Genomic DNA, 17358 nt, shown 5'->3' with positions numbered 1-17358 from the left:
GAGAATGTTAAATCCCGGCAGCTCACTTAAGGTTTCAAGTCTCTGCAGCCCCCTAGTGGTTATTGGGTGCAGCAGACGATTCATAGTTATTAACAAATTTATTGGAGTCAGTTTGCCTTTGGTCCAGAATTGTAGAGAGAAATAGAGAGGGAAAGGCTGAAGTTTTAGTCTTTTTTCATATTTCAAATAAAAAATTCCTTTTCCAGTATGTACATCAGAAAAATCTAGTGAAAATCAAGCATACCGTACATACTAAGAAAGTATTAACTACCATAGCATTTTCTTCCCTCTTTTCTTTCTTTTCCTCCCTTCCTTTATCAAGATAGGAACATATTTTCTTCTCCTTGGGTGAGAAAATTCGTTGCCTAAAACTTATAAAGTCAATGTATCGAGTGTGAGTTCCAGAGAGAGGGGGGATGCCTGTCAAATTAAGTGAGTTGCCAAACATAGAGCAGGAAGAAAGCCATTCCTAGAATCAATATTCCTTTGTTACTGGGTCTTCCACTTGCCAGAGGCAATGCCGCAAAGCTGAAAAGAGCCCAGCTCCTGGGAGAACAGAAATTCCACTTGGCCACTATCTCCTGTGGGGTGATAGGCAAGTTACTGCGGCCCCTAGGAGCTCAGTGAGGGTGGTTAAATGTGGCACTGTGCTCTGATCCTATGAGAAAACTCCTCTGCTACCTGCCTGGTGTGAGCTCCAGAGAGGATCTTGCCTTATTCTTAGCTCCAACAGTCAGGGCAAGGCCTGACAACCAGCCTTCAAGAAGGAACCAAGGGTATTTGTGTGACCCAAAGACTGTGGTTTTGTCTGAGGATCCAGTGAACCACTTGTTATAAAAACAGCTATTATCTGAGTTGTGTGTTGGCAGCTCAGCAGAGATAAAAGGAAAGGGAGAGGAGAGGTACAGCCTTTACAGTTGAGTAAAAAAAGGCCTAAGGTTCTGAACACTCATTCCCAAGATTGTTGGCAAGCCATTAAATGATCTGCAACTCAGCTTCTGCATCTGTAAAACTGGAATTAAAATATTTATCTTGCAAGGACTAGGGGAGGTTACACATGTTCAGACACCATTCTGAGAAAACATGGTGACTGACAGGGGTCTGAAATGTATTTGTTGTAGCTGCAGAATAACTCTGCCAGACCATGACCATCTATCCTTCTCTGCCCCCTCTACTCGGAGATTCTCCTGTGTGAATGCGGTACTCCTAAGCTCCCAGGAATGCATTCGAATAGAAGGGTCAGAATGTTCTGCCTCAGGGCCTTAATACAAGCTGTTCTCAGATTTGCCAATGTCGCACTGCCACCCCCTCCTCACTCCCTCCTCCTTTGCCCTCGCTTCCAGTTTTATTCTGGAACCTGCTTTTCCGAAGTCGGACCCATTTAATCTCTTAAATGCATAATTAGGGAGAGTGCTTGATTGCAAAGGCCTCTACCAGTTCTTGCATTTGCTCCCTTTCACACTGCGGAGAAATAGGGCAGGGAATCTGGAGGAAGGGAAGAAACAAGAGACTGGAGACGGACAGAGGGCGGGAGGGGCGGGCTCACTGCTTTTCTCAATGAATGCCGAGGCCTCTGCAGATTTGCATAGGAGCCGACAGAGCCACGCCATTGGTTGGCGGGCGCGGGTGGGGCGGGGCGAGGAGGGACTGCGTGGGTCGGGCGGCTCGCAGAGTCTGCTCGCGAGCCCCGCCCCCTCTGGGCCCCGCCCCCTCCCGGCGCGCGCTCGCGGCTCCGCCAGCTGCAAGTGGCGGGCGCCCGGGCAGATGCGATCCAGCGGCTCTGGGGGCGGCAGCGGCGGTAGCAGCTGGCACCTCCCGCCGCCTCTGTTCGGAGGGTCACGGGGCACCGAGGTGCCTTCCGGCAGCCCTCTGACTGGCCACCCAAAGCCACGGGCGCTGCTGATGGGTGAGGAGGGGGCGGCAAGATTTCGGGCGCCCCTGCCCTGACCGCTCTCCGCTGCTGCCGCCGGGCTGCTCCGGTGCCTGCGAACTCTGAGAAGCCGAGGCGCGGGCGAGAGCAAGGACGCTGCAAACTTCCGCAGCGCAGGGGCTCGGATTCACGCCCAGAAGTTCGGCGGGTGGAGCAGTCCGAAACCTTCCCGCAGCAGCGGAGGATAGCTCGGGGCTGCGCGAAAAGGCAGCAGCCCCCGCCCTCGGTTCCCGCCCAGACCGGGCACAGGAGCTTGGAGGAGCCAGAAGGAGCGCAGGGGGCGGCCAGGACAGTGTGCAGCAGCTGGGAGCGCTGTTCTTAGCCCGGAAAGTTGCGGAGATTGGAGGCTGCCCCGAGTGGGGACCAAGCCCAGCTCTGACCTCGGGTGGCAGGAGAGGACGGTACCCAATTGCCACCTCCCTTCAACCGTAGTAGTTCCTCTGTAACAAGCGCAGCGAGCTACAGGCCGGGGCGCGGCACTCGGCACCGCGAGCCGGAGGCTCAGGGTCCCAGCCCGTGAGCCCAGCGTGCTCAAGGGTCTCTGGACTCGCCCCCGAGCTTCCAGCTGTGTTTCATTGAGACTCCTGCTCCCCTCCGTGCAGTTGGGGAAAGCAAGAGACTCGAGCGCGCGCACGGTCCTCTGAAGATCTGGTGGACGGAGCCGCTGAGCACCAAGGACTGTTCAGAGCCTCTTCCTATCTGGGGGACAGCGAAGGGCGAGGCTGGGCCAGGAGAGCAGTGTAAACCACCTCCCCTGGCGGGATGGGAGCCATCGGGCTCTTGTGGCTACTGCCGCTGCTGCTTTCCACGGCAGCTTTGGGGCCCGGGACGGGGGCCGGCCAGCGCTTGGGGTCCCCAGCTGCGGGGCTGCAGCTGCAGCCCCGGGAGCCGCTCAGCTACTCGCGCCTGCAGAGGAAGAGTCTGGCAGTGGACTTCGTGGTGCCCTCGCTCTTCCGTGTCTATGCCCGGGACCTGCTGCTGCCGCCATCCCCCTCAGAGCTAAAGGCTGGAAGGCCCGAGGCGCGAGGCTCTCTAGCGCTGGACTGCGCCCCGCTGCTTAGGCTGCTGGGGCCGCCCCCCGGGGTCTCGTGGACCACGGGTTCACCCGCCCAGGCAGAGGCCCGGACACTGTCCAGGGTGCTGAAGGGCGGCTCCGTGCGCAAGCTCCGGCGTGCCAAGCAGCTGGTGTTGGAGCTTGGCGAGGAGGCGATCCTGGAGGGTTGCGTTGGGCCACCGGGGGAGGCAGCTGCGGGGCTGCTCCAGTTCAACCTCAGCGAGCTGTTCAGTTGGTGGATTCGCCAGGGCGAAGGGCGACTGAGAATCCGGCTGATGCCCGAGAAGAAGGCGTCGGAAGTGGGCAGAGAGGGAAGGCTGTCCGCGGCAATCCGCGCCTCCCAGCCCCGCCTTCTCTTCCAGATCTTCGGGATTGGTGAGCAGCTCCCGACTGAGTGTGCCGGGCATTTAGTGTTTTTATTCACATTGATATGCAACCATTAAATAATCCTCACTTCCACCCCACTTACTAAAACCTCAGCCTCTGCTTCTTAGCCCTCCTTCCTCCTGCAAACCTCCTTCCCAAGTCAGACTGTAGTTTCTTGTTTTCTCCCTGAACGCAGTTCAGGGGTCTTCCTTCCTCTTTAGCAACCAAGTTGGGAGAAAAGTTTCATACTCTTGGCAGAGCGCCTTCTTCTCTGGACTTATACGTGGTCTGAGCCAAAATTGGGTGCCCCTCTTCCTGGGTCCTTGGGACAGTTGAAATGCCCCTATTACTTCTAGGTTCCAAGCTTAGCAGTAAATGTCAAAACTATTGCCCTTCTCTCCCCCTTGTTCCTGGCCAGCACAGATTTGGGAAATATGATACATCTCAGGGAATATAGAATTTCTCTTTATATTATTGAATCTCACCCAACTGCCCCCCTCCCAAACGTTGGCTTGGGCAGAGATTGCCAGGGATTGTCTCTTCTTTATTAATTCATTCTCCCCCCTCTCACCCTCACCCAGTGTGCTGTGCACTCTCAGACTCATCCTTTTTCTTACATGTTGCTGGGAAAGACCCAGAGAAACTAAGGAACAGAGGACAGGAGGGAGATGTGGAGGAAGAGAGGAAAGTTGTCAAGATTATCTTCCTTTGGAAGAGTCACTATGAAGCCAGAGAGAAACAATTGTTGGTTTTCCTGCTTTTCTTACCTTCCCCCCACCCCCTTTTTCCCTCTGATTCTTAGCTTGAATGTCTGCAGCAGCAGCTCTTGATGATAGTCTGTGGCAGGCTTGTTTCACTGCAGATCTCCCTGATGGAGATTCCTAAAATGAGATTTTTCAGTTTCATTTACTCCATTTCTTCCCATGTTCACTGAGTTGGGTATGTGTGTGCAGACACTTACTTCTAACTCTTTCCAGAGTATCCTTTGACTGGAAAGCCAGGTGGTTTTTAATGGATGTTTTTCTTGTAAGACAAATGGGGAAAGATTTGTGAATAAAATATACAATGTAAATGAATGAGAAAGGCACAGAAAAGAAATCAGGCTTTTAAAAAGCCTACACAAATTCCATTGAGCAAACCTAGCTTCTTTTCTATCATTCTCATCATCAGAAATAAATGAAGTTGTTATGCTCCACTGGCTACTAATGTCTAGTATTAATTGGATAGAAAGCAACGAAAGGGCTCCATTGTAGAGCTACAAGTATCTTGCATGCTTGTTCCAACACACACACACACACACACACACACACACACACACACACACACTGTCATGCAGCAAGGATATTCAGAAGCTGAGGTTCCCAAGAAAAACAGAATATAGATCCATATTTCAGCATTAGTGTTAGTGGCACTGGCACCTAAAGTGAGCCCTCTCTGTTTAGTGCTGGAATTTATAGAGTCCATCCTAAGAGGCACCGATGAGTCTGATAGTGCCTTTGATGAACTGAGATGGAAGACTGTGACTGTTGTTCCACCAAAGATATTTTTGTAAAGAACAGCTGGGCTTTAATGTCATTGTGGCTTGTGTGGTTTACACATGCAACATTCTGTTTTAGTGCCCAATGTTTTAGTAATGGATATAAAAATGACTTCTCTGGAAATGCTGATTATCTTCTAATTTCATGCCTATGAGCATCTCTGGAGCTTCCCCATCGCCTTTTATCAAGTGACCATAGGATCCAGCAGTCTATATCAGCTGTTGTCAGATGTTGGTGACAGGCAAAAGGGCTCATTTCTACAGCCCCAAACCTGCCTACTATAAACAGGTAGGCTGCATGAAGCCATCAATGGGTGTCTCTGAAGAGTCACATGCTTAATGAATTTGAAGAATATGTTACACTCAAGTCTTAAATAAGGAGTTGGAGCTGCTGAGTGGGGAGGTTTATGTAGAAAGGCATGTGCTCCAAGGGCTTCTCTGCTATTGGCTGTAGGGAAGTACTGTGGGCATCCTATGTCCTCCCTCAAGGGCCTAGTACATTTGGCAGCTGGACCAAGCCCTTATGTATCACTGACACATCTAGCAATGCTGGTTTCAGTAGGAGCCAGGATTCTGCCATTAAAAGGCTAGAAAATTTGGCCAAGCATTTTTTAGCAGGATTGGGATCAAATGATTATTGATAGGATCAAACAAGACACTAAGTGTAACTGGATGAGCTCCTCGTGACCTCCAGAGAGACAGACAACCTATTGAAAAGCACTTCAGGCCTTGTGGTGGCCACGCTTGGAACAGCCTGGTCTCTCCTGTCTCTGAGGACATATGCTGTCTGCAGTTAGGCAGCCGGCCATGCAGGACTAGCCTCTCTCATATTATCATCGCCTTCCCAACCTCATTCAGTTATAGCGTCCACTGCAGACATCCCCATGGAGTAGACACACCCTGTTATACCATGTTCTGTATTTTGGACAACATATATCATTATGGTTCCATTCATTTTCTTATGAAAATTCAAACTTAGGTTCTGACACTGGGATTGATTTTGCTGTTTATCATGTTTGGAGAAATGGATTTATTGTTTTTATATAGGCTCTTATTTACAGAAAAGGCATTTAACTCTTCTATGATGTGGGCTTTTCAATTATACAGAGGAAAAGTAGACGCAGCTCTGCTTATTTCTTCCTGTGTCTGCCCAAGTGACTTGTGGTCTTGTCTGGAGGTACACAGTGATGCTAATGGGGCTATCTGTGGGGAGGAAAGAGCTGGTTGCTCTTGCATCTCTTGTGGTGAGAGGCCTGGAGCAGCCCATTTGGCTCAGACCAAAGATAGTTTCCTAAACCTGAGAAGGACCGTGACTAAAATAGTAACAATGAAAAAGCACCAGTTAGAAGAAAGCAAAACCTTTGCATTGTTTGTGATTTGGGCTGTCTGAGAGGACAAGATATCTGAGAGGCCTTATAATGCATGAAATGCTAATGGCTTTGCTTTGTTGGTTGCTGTGAATTCATAAATGGGATCAGCCTTTCAAGTCTGAGGCAGTTCCAAAATGCACCCAGTCATGGAGTAGAGGTGAAGAGGCAGTTTCTGGGACTGTATTTAATGGCCCTAGCCTCTCCCAGGACAGCCCAAATCATGGAAAAGATGTCTGTCTGCAAGGCTGACATGCTGTCTACAGCTGCAGTTTGTATCCTGGCTTACAGGTGTTTTGAGATCTGTTCCTGTTGTCACCCAGCCAGAGGGCTAGGGGATGATGACTCATGGGGATAGGAGGCCTATTTCCCTGTAAGCACTCCCTCCCTACTCCAGGAAAGTGGATACATGACTTGGGATTTTACATGAACTATGGAGAGGCCTGAGCAATTTAAAGATGTATGAAGAGCAATATACCCTGATCTTTGATCTCCCATATCTGCCTGTCCCTTCCCATTTCATTTCTGGAGTGGGCAGAGGCAGCAAAAAAAAAAAAAAAGAAAAGATAAATAGGAAATTGGAGCTCCCAGAAGGGATATCAGTTATTGGAGGTGAATTGAGAGAGTTGGAACTAGTCCAGAGAAGAGCAGAGAGCCGATTTAACAGTTGAAGGGACTGATTTACGATGAAAGATGAAGAGAATTAAATATATATGGCTGGGCTAAATGGCGATGAAGGGAGAGCCATGGTAACAATCTACGGATCTCTGAAGAGAGTGAGTGGCAGTGAAGGAGAGGAGTTATTTAGCGTGACCCATGGAAGTAATTGGATCAGACTTGTAGAAGGAAACTTCGGGTTGGATATCAGGGAAAGCTTGTTTTCTGACATTGATACCCCTCTGATTAAGGAATCGAGTTCCAAGGGAGTGGGGAGTCAGGTGAGATGTGGGTCAGACAAGCCCCAGCATTCCTAATTAATCAGTTCTATATTTTCAAATATCGAGAAGTCAGAACAAGACAGAGAGCTGGGATGGAGAATGACAGAAGGAATCAGAACCTTTTATGATCCAAATCCTGAGAGCCTTTGGGCGTTGGTGTTTTTAGAGGAAAATAATTGCATATACATCTTTGAAGTTGGTGAGAAGCACTTACAAAAAAATTGTTAATGATAAATATTTTGAAATTACTCAATTGATTCTTCCCTGCCCTCCAATTAAACATAGATTATTTCTCTGGGGTGTGATCTGTATATCCAGGGGTTTGGGAGGCACACTTACCAGAGAATTATGTATCTAAGATACATCTATGGGTGTGTGTATGTGACAGCGTCACTGAGCAGGGCAGAAGGTGACCTGTGTCTTGAGAAGATGCCATCGTTCTAGATTTGGTGGACTCCTACTGGCTACTTAAAAATCCCTTGAAATGTTGAGAATCTATAATGCCATTTAAAAGATGAAGTTCATCCACGTCCAATTTAACATTTCAAAAATCTTCAAAAGAGGAAGAAGGTCCATAAGGGGTTTTTGCATAAGGCATGGGAAGAGAGTGTGATTATTAATAAAAATGAATATCTAGGCCAGGTGCAGTGGCTCATGCCGGTAATCCCAGCACTTTGGGAGGCCAAGTAGGGCAGATCACTTGAGGCCAGAAGTTCGAGATCAGCCTGGCCAACATGATGAAATCCTGTCTCTACTAAAAATACAAAAATTAGCCAGGCATGATGGTGTGCACCTTAGTACCAGTTACTCAGGAGGCTGACACAGGAGACTTGCCTGAACCTGGGAGACAGAGGCTGCAGTGAGCTGAGATTGCACCACCTCACTCCAGCCTGGGCAACAGAGTGAGACTCCATCTCAAAAAAAAAAAAAAAATGGATATCTTTAAGGAAGTTGGTCTGCTGAAAGTCAGGAGGAACTGGTCTGCAGGTGGGAGAAGAAAAGAATGAGAGTTGCTCAGCAGAAGTCTCAGTGCCCTGCCACTCAGGATCACTGCCTGGCAACCTCACATCATGGAAATTTTTCTGGGATGACCTGTAAAGGAAATTTTGCCTTTCTTTATAATCATTATTAATGTCCTGTTATGGTTATACAGAACTTTACAATTTATAAAGCACTTTCACATTTATTATTATTTATTAATTATATGGTAGGCAGGACAAGTGTTTGTTTGTAAATGAAATAACTGGAGTCCAGACATGTAATAACACTTTTTCCAGATCATACAGTGCAAAGTGGTGTACACCTGGAAACCTTCATACTGACTAGAACCACGGTTCCCCTTTCCTTCAAATCAGAGTTCTTTCCACTAAGGGAATCATCTACAAGTGCAGATTACAAAAAGCAAGACATGTCAATAGATGAAAAGGTTTCCAGTATCGTTGCTAGAAGGCTATGCAACAAATATTTGGTGGGCAGTAGCCAGGGCCTGGAAAAGTTTCTCAAAAATCATTGAGACTCAGTTTTATCATTAGAAAATAGGGATACTAATAGTTCTTAAGTGTTCCTAAATGGGGATAGTAATAGTTCAGGATGTTGTTATGGGGATTAAATTAGATGATATTGTTCAAATCCTTAACACAATGGCTGATGCATAATAAAGTACTTAATCAACATGAACCATTATGGTTTTTTAAAAAAATATAATAGCGACAGCAGCACTCCAGCATCTGGTAATGCAGGCTGTGCACTCTATAACTCTAGGGGTTCCATATACATTTTAGTCTGTCTGAATGGTGCCATCTGGAGTTGTAATCTCTATGTGTGGCCCTGTGTGGCAACCTTGGCAGCAGCAGTTGTGATGCTGTGGTTCTCCATTCAACTAGCTTCTTACTCCCAAGAGATGAAAGGAGGGATGTATGGGAAATGAAGAGAGTTATAAGAGTAATATTTTCTACTGTTTCACGATGGAAGGTGACTTTTTCAGAAATATGCACGGAAAGGAGGATTGATGTGTGGTATCTACTTCATTCCCATGAACTAATATCCTCTCATAGGTCTTTTGACTTTGGATTCAGTTCAAAGAGTGAACCAGCGTATTCACAATCCAGTTCTTTTTTTTTGTTTTGTTTTCCTATGGGAAGAAACCAAAGCTTAACTTTATGAAAGCATCAAAGTTAAGATGGAGGAAGAACAAGATACAGATGTTACAGAGGAGTCGTTTTCAGATGGTAGATCTTCCTTAACTGAGAGTCCTCTGTCCAGATCTAGAGGTGCTGGATGGCTGACCTCTGGCAACTCCTTTATTGTAATTAGCTGAAGCTGTGTTCTTTCTATATTTTCAGCCTCACCATTTATTGTCAAGTGGAGAATATGGAGAGAAATGTAAAGTACTGACTGGTTAATGGACCTGAGCCCATTAAGAGCAATTAAACCTTTGAGACTTCACGGAGATGTATAACCCAGGGACTTGAGTGGGTGGCTGCCTCAGGAAAGTCCCTCAATCTAAAAAAAGAGGCTAAGAATCCACAGAGAATTTTGTACTTGGTGGTTTTTATGAACCATAGCTGGGCAATTGCCTCCAAAAGATGCACATGGACATCATCTCTACTTGGGAGTAGATAAAAAATAGGGCATGTAGGTGAGGATGGTTGTAGGTCCAGGGTCACGTGGAAGAGCTGAGAATAAAGCTATCAAGGAGCGCTTCTTCTTTACAGCCGTTATGTTGCTCTCTGGTCTAGGGTGTGGCTGGTGTTTCTTAACCTTGTGATGACCAGGGCTCTTTCACACAGGTCATGACGTAAGCAGGGAGTGTTGACCTGGTGATGAGGTAGTGGAGGGGGTGGGAGGCATTCTTCAGTACCCTTTTTGATTAACTGTATTTTTCAGAGTAGCTTATTTTTCTGCGGCAAATTTTGTGATGAATTTTTCAGCTGGCTGTTCTGAGCTTGGGTCCTTTCCCCAGGGAAATCGTATTAGCTTTACTTTGTGTTGTGGTGTACATATTCCAGAAAGTAGGCAGAGAAGAGCTCCCTTGGGGAAGATACACCCAATCACTTGTTTATTTAAGAGTCTTTGTTCCTTCACCTTACCTTTCTGGCTAAGTAACAACAGGTGCATGGAGTGGTGGGCAGTCAAAACTCCTTAGAGTAAGAATAAAGCTAAAGGAAGGTATGAAAAAAGCATGAGGTTAGAGAACAGGGGAAATCTAGGCAGGACTAAAGAAATCAGAAAACTAGCCAAAGGAAATAAGGATAGATTGAACCATTGATTTTATTTTTCTTTGTCCCCTATTTATCTTTTATTTAGTTTTCATTGGAATATGAGTTCATGAGGGTGAGCATGGAAAGGACTCCCTTGAGCCCAGATAATTAAAGTAAGTGTTCTATGGTGAGGAGAACACTAGATTAGGAGCTTGAAGACTTGAATTCTATGATGTTCTTAATCTTTTGTTAGCTTTGCAATCTTGTACAACTCTCTTAAACTTGCTAAACCTGTAGATTTTTGTTCCTTGCTTTTGGAAAGGAAATAATATGGACTTTGTCTCAGTTATCTCATGGAATCATTATGAGCATTGTATAAGATCATCTATGTGGAAAGTTCCAGTTTGGACTGTTCAAAAGTGAATATATAAGGCAGTAAATAAAATGAATGCATAAGATAATAAAATGTGCCGAGATTCTGTTTCACCCATTCATGGTTTCAGCCAAGCCTTGGCATTATGAGCAGTGGTATAAAGTCCCAGATTTTGAGTCAGGACCTGGGGTTCAAGTAATTGCCCAGTATGCTTGAAAAGGTGTCCCTCCCCAGGTTTCTCAAAATGTCATCATTGCATTGAAGGCATTTTCCCCAATTTCAGACTTTTCTGGTAGAGTCTGAAAATGGGACAGAGTAACCTTCATTTTAACAACAGAAAATGATTTTTAAAAAATAGTTAAGGTATGACAACTATAATAAATTGTATTGAGAGTATTAATTGTGTATAGCTTAATGATAATTTACATATGTAACATCTGTATAATCACTACCCAGATAAAGATACAGAATGTTTCCAGCACCCCAGAAAGTTCTCTTCAGTCCTTTTCCAGTCCACATTCCACTCAAGGTCACTATCCTTCTGATTTGTATGTAAGCAATTAGTTTTGACTATTCTCAAACTTCATGTAGATGGAATCATACCATGTATGCTCCTTTGTGTTTGTCTTTTCTTGCAGAAATGATTTCTGTGAGATTCGTCAACGTTGAGTATAACAGTATTCTTTCCTTTTTATCATTGTGTTATATCCCTTTGTATGACACCACCACCACATATTTATCTATTTTCTTCTTTGTTTTTCTACTGGGGAGTTCAATTTGTGGGAAATCAAAAGTAAAACCATCTATTCTAAATAATGAACAGAATAAGACACAGATCTGGGGTTGAAGTCCTGCTCTCATATTTACCGACCCAAGGCTATTTTTCTTCTCTCTGAATTTTCCTTTATTGTAAAGTGAGAAAAATAACACCCAACTTCCAGAGTTATTTTGAGGATTAAATGGGATAAGGCAAATTGTAGATCCCAACCCATGGTCAGTGTTCAACAAGTATTAGTTTCTTTCCTGACCTCTTGATTTTATTTTTTCCTTGTTGGACAAAATCCATGTTTCAGAAACTCTTCCCGAAGCGTGGAAGGTAAGTCTTTTACAAGTAAAGCCATTAACCCACAGAGGTAAAAAGAATGACCAAGGGCTATGTAAGTTACATGTATGACTTTTTAATAAATAATTTTGTTTATAAATAAAATAATTTTAAATAAAAAGATTTTTCCTCTAGTTTAACAGTTGATAAAGAAAATAAACTATTCAATACATAAATATTTTTTAAAACTCTTTTGTCTTTTAGTCAGGACTGATAAGAAAGAAAAATTGTAGAGGAGGTAGAAAAAGACAGAAACACAACTATATTTGCATAAAGAGAGAGAGAAAAAATGAGGAAGAATGATGAAGCTATAAGTGAAGAAATTAAGAGAGGAATGTAAAAGAGGCAACCCAGAAAGAAAGAAGGCAGGAGTTATCTCCCACACACTGAGTTGCATAGACATAGAATAAGAGACCAAACAATGCACAAAGAGAGTGAGGTGCGGTAGTGGAAGGAAAGGGGAGGGGACACATGACTACTTTGGGCTTGGATGGATGCTGACCTGGTGTCAAAATCTATACTCTGAGTCTAGGCTAAAATTATATGCTATCATTTTTAACATTATCAAAGTATAATTCACATACAATAAAAGTGTGTAGTTTGATTTGTTTGATAAATGCACGCTCCTGGGCAACCACCACCCTAATTAGGATATAGAACATTTCTATTAATCCCAAAAGGTCCTTCTACACTCCCTGCTCCAGGCAACTTTTGATTAGATTTCAATCACAATAGATTAATTTAGTCTGTTCTGGACTTTCATAGAAATGAAATCATATAGTGTGTTTTCTTTTGTGTCCAGCTCCTTTCACTTAGAATAATGCTTTTAAGATGTATTGGTGGTGTTGTTTATGTTAGTAGTTTGTTTGTTGTTGTTGTTGTTGCAGGATAGTATTCAACTGTATGAACATATGACAATTGGTTTATCTAATCATCAGTTAACGGACATCTCCATTTTGGGGCTCTCATGAATAAAACTGTTACAGACATGTTGTGTACAAGTCCAGAAGTTGCCTGGAGCAGGAAGTATAGGGGGTTTCCTTCCAGTTGTAACAGAACAACTTCCATTAATTCAGCAACGTAGAATAAAATAACATTTCCTTATTTTTTTTTGTCTGTGGAGTCCGTAGTTATGTCCCCTTTTTTGTACTTGATATTGGTGATTTGTATTATTTCTCTCTTGCCTTTGTTGTCATTCTGGCTAGAAGTTTACCAATCGTATTTATTTTTTTTAAGAGAACCTGCTTTTGGTGATATTGATTTCCGCTATTTAAATTTTAATTTCATTGATTTCTGCTCTTATTAGCTTTCCTTCATTTTGCTTGCCTTGGGTTTAATTTGCTCCTCTTGTTTCTAGATTTCTTAAGGGGAAAGCTTAGGTCATTCATTTGAAACCATTCTTTTATAATATAAACTTGTAATGCTATAAATTCCCTTTAACAACAATTTTACTTATATCCCACATTTTCACTCAACTTAAAATATTTTACAATTTTCCTTTTGGCTTTTTTTACCCCTGGGTTACTTCTAAGTGTATTGTTTTATTTCCAAACATTTGGGGTGTTTTTCAGATATCTTTCTATTATTGATTTCTAGTTTAATTCTAGTATGGTCTGAAAACATGCTTGATTTTATTTCAATTAAAATTTATTAAGGTTTGCTTTATGGCCCAGAGTATAGTCTGTCTTGATGAGTGTTCTATGTGCCCAGAACATGTATTCTGCTACTGTTGGGTGCAGCGTTCAGTCAGTATAAATTAGGTACATTTCCTTAGTAGTGTTATTCAGGTCTTTTGTATCCTGACTGATTTCTTGTCCGTTTGCTATATGGATTACAAATAGAAGAGGGCTAAAGTCTCCAAGATTCTCTTTTGCCTACTTCTTTCAATTCTATCAGTTTTTGCTTGATGTATTTTGAAGGTCTATTATTATATGCATACATATTTAGGATGTTATATCTTATTGGTAATTTGACTATCATTATGTAAAAATCACTTTTTATACCTGGTAATATTCATATTTTGAAGTTCAATTGAATTATGTTAATATAGTCAACCCAGGTTTAATTTAATTAGTGCTTATATGTTGTATCTGCTCCAGCCTTTTACTTTTCATCTATGTCTTTATATTTAAAATGGGTTTCTTTTAGAAAGTATATAGTTGGATTTTGTGTTTTAAAAAGACAATCTCTGTTTTTTACTTGGTCTGTTAGGCCACTAGTATGTAATATTATAATTAGTATGGTTAGATTTATGTCTTTCATTTTGTTATTTGCTTTTTATATTCATCCTTCTGTTTTTCTGTTCTACTTTTGTACCTTTCTTGGCATCTTTTGGGTTATTTGAATTTTGGGGGCTGGGTTGCAGTGTTAATTCATTGACTGTTTTTTTTTGGAAAGAGCTCTTTGTATTATTATTTTAGATTTTAGTGGTTACTCTAGCTTTTAAACATATATAGAGTCTTTTACATCCTATTTAGAGTTGATATTTTACCTCTCTAAGTAAAATATAGAAGCCTTACAATCATATAGGTTTCTTTGTCCTCCTCCCTACTTTTTGTTATTGGTGTCATTTGTGTTCTAGACACATAATTAAAATTCCTGCTAGATAATTTATATGTGTGTGTGTGTATGTGTGTGTGTGTGTATGTATGTGTGTGTGCGTGTGTATGTGTGTGTATATATTTGTCAGATATGCATGTTTTAAATTACTTTTAAAAAGCAAAATAGTCCTTTATAGCTATCCAGATATATACCATTTCTTTTGCTCTTCCTTTTTCCTTGTTTCAGTATTTTCTATTTTATCATTTCCCTTCAGCCTAAAGAGCTCTTTTTTTTTTTTTTTTTTTTTTTTTTTTTTTTTTTTTTTTTTTTTTTTTTTTTTTTTTTTTTTTTTTTTTTTTTTTTTTTTTTTTTTAGAACAAGTCTATTGACAATAAATTCTCTTAGTTTCTGAAGGATATTTTCACTAGGCTCAAAATCATGCATTGATAGTTCTTTTCTTTCCACACTTTAAATATTTTTTTCCTTGGTCCTTCATAGTTTCTGATGAGCAATCTGCCATTAAATTGTAGTTCCTGTATATAATTCCTTTCAATATTTTTTTCTGGTCTTCGATTTTCAGAATTTGATTTTGATGGTCTCTGCATAGTTTTATTTGACTTGATAGTTTTTTGAGACTCTTGAGTCTATAAGTTTGTCTTTCATCAAATCTGGGGATTTTTCCATCATTTTTCCTCCTTTTTTTTCTACACCAATGTATTCCTCCCCTCTGTTGAGACTCTAATTACACATCATTAGATCTCCCATGCTCTTGAGACTCTGCTAATTTCTTTTTTGAAATTCTTCTTTTTGTTCTGTAGATTGAACAATTTCTATTGACCTATCCTCAAGTTTATTGACTCTTTCATATGTCATCCCCATTCTGCTATAATTATTTACTTTAGATATTGCAGTTTCCAGTTTAAATGTTTCATGTTTGACAATGACTTCTATTTCTTTGATGAGAACTACCTTTCCATTTATTTTCCAAAGTGTTTACTTTTACCTCCTGGGGCATAGTCATAACAGCTTCTTTAATGTCTTTGATAATTCCAACATCTGGATGATCTCGTTATTGGCATATGTTATCTTTCCTCTTAAGAATTAGTCATTTTATTCTTTTATGTTGAGTAATTTGAGATTGTATCCTACAAATTTTGAACATTATTTTGTTTGATCTGAGTTGGGTGTGGTTTGAACCTTCCCTTTGTTCTTCTCAAAGCCTTTGTTACTCTGCTTTGAGTCTGTCCACATCTTTGCCACTCAGGTGAGCTGAGACCTTTGGTCAGTTCCTTCAGTGAATTAGCATATTTCCTTCTCCAGCTCTCTTCTCTTTAGGATCCTCCTTAGAGTTTTACCTGCCTGTATTATTGCTGCACAGATCCTGCCTGCGTTAAGGGTTGCCCTTGAGGCAAAGCAGAGAAACGATAAAGAGAAACAATTCCCAGTCCTTTAGTTTGAAAGCTGTGGTTTCTACCAGGGTTTCTATCTGAGGGCTTCTATTAGCAGCCATACTGGCTCTACTGAAGGGACACCATCATGAGATAAGAAGGAAAGAACAAATAAATGTAGATTTTCCTCTGCACTCACGGAATCACAAAGCTCCTTTTCCTGGACTTTGGGTGAGAAAGAAAAGATTGCTCTGGATCCCTTACGTGCCCATGGCACCACCACCGTAGATTTTCTGAGTGCCTGCAGTTGGTTCACAGACAAAAGAGGTAAAAACAGAAGACTTGCCTCCATACGAATTGCTTTTTTCAGGTTTTGACTCTCTTCCTCAATGTTCCTGATTTTACTTTTCAGAGGCCCCAATAGTCGTTTTTTGTTTTTGTTGTTATTGTTGTTGTTTTGTCCAGCATATTTTGGTTGTAAAGAGCAGGATAAATAGGACTTAGTGGACTGATTTCCTCTTGGCTGCACTGAGAGTTTCTCATTTCTATGTTGAATCAGAGTTTTCATCTATACATTTTTCCTTTAGCCTTTAATATTTAATGTTGTGCTATTCTGTATTTAAATTATTTCAGCTTTTGCTTGCTGCAAGTGACTTTATTTTGCTTTCATTTCAGAAAAAGATTTTCACTGGATATACTTTCAGGTGGATAGTACTTTCATGCTGTTGCTCCATTGTTACGTGTTTTGCATTATTTCCAGTGAGTCAGAGAATTTCCTGAGTCAGAGATTCTCTTTACCTGTTTCCTGTTATGTCTTTCCCACCTTCTGCCTTCTTTAGGATTTTCCTTTTATCATAGGATTTTAGAAATTTGATTAATGATGTGCCCTTAGGTCATTAGCTTTGTGTTTTTCCTCTTTGCAATATGTTGAAAGATTTCCTCCTTGCAGTATATTGGTTCTCTTTATTTTTTCATCACATTTGGAAATTTTTTAAATAATTGTTTTCTTCTCTTCCTTTCTAAGAATCCAGTTATGATTGTGATATACTTTTATAGTTCCCAGATTTTATTAAGGGTCTGTTCATTTTTTTTCCTCAGCACCTTTTGTCTCTGTATTTCCGTCTGCATAGTTTTTATTGCTTATTTTGAAGTTTACCCTCTCGTCTTCTATGGTGTCTAATATGCTAATAAACCAGCCCATCTAATAAATTTTCACTTTAGATACTGTATTGATTTTCAGCTCTAGAATTTCTACTTCCATTTTTATTTCTATCTTCATTATGTTTATGTTTTTCTCTAAGTTCTTTAACATGTTTATAATAGCTATTTTAAAGTTCCTTTCCACTAACTATAGTATTTCTCTCATTTCTATGTCTATTTATATTGATCAGTTTTTCTCTTGGATATAGGTCACATTTTCCTGCTTCTTTGCATACCTGGTAGTTGTTTTTTTCTTCTTCTTTTTTTTACAGAGTTTCGCTCTTATTACCCAGGCTGGAGTGCAATGGCGCGATCTCGGCTCACCGCAACCTCCGCCTCCCGGGTTCAGGCAATTCTCCTGC

The 17358-nt window shown here is 41.7% G+C and overlaps 1 protein-coding gene across 1 annotated transcript in view; it reads left to right on the top strand.

Moving 5' to 3' along the window:
- The first annotated feature begins 1736 nt into the window (after window positions 1-1736).
- Window positions 1737-17358, top strand: part of ALK (ALK receptor tyrosine kinase) — a 755264-nt gene continuing 739642 nt past the window's right edge. The window contains exon 1 of the mRNA XM_017545664.2: window positions 1737-3359. Within this exon, the coding sequence (XP_017401153.1) occupies window positions 2693-3359 (667 nt within the window). The 5' untranslated portion in view covers window positions 1737-2692. The remainder of the gene's footprint in view (window positions 3360-17358) is intronic.

This window comes from Cebus imitator, unplaced genomic scaffold (assembly GCF_001604975.1).
Source record: "Cebus imitator isolate Cc_AM_T3 unplaced genomic scaffold, Cebus_imitator-1.0 Scaffold180, whole genome shotgun sequence".
NCBI lineage: Eukaryota > Metazoa > Chordata > Mammalia > Primates > Cebidae > Cebus > Cebus imitator.
This window is presented reverse-complemented; position numbering and strand designations above follow the sequence as displayed.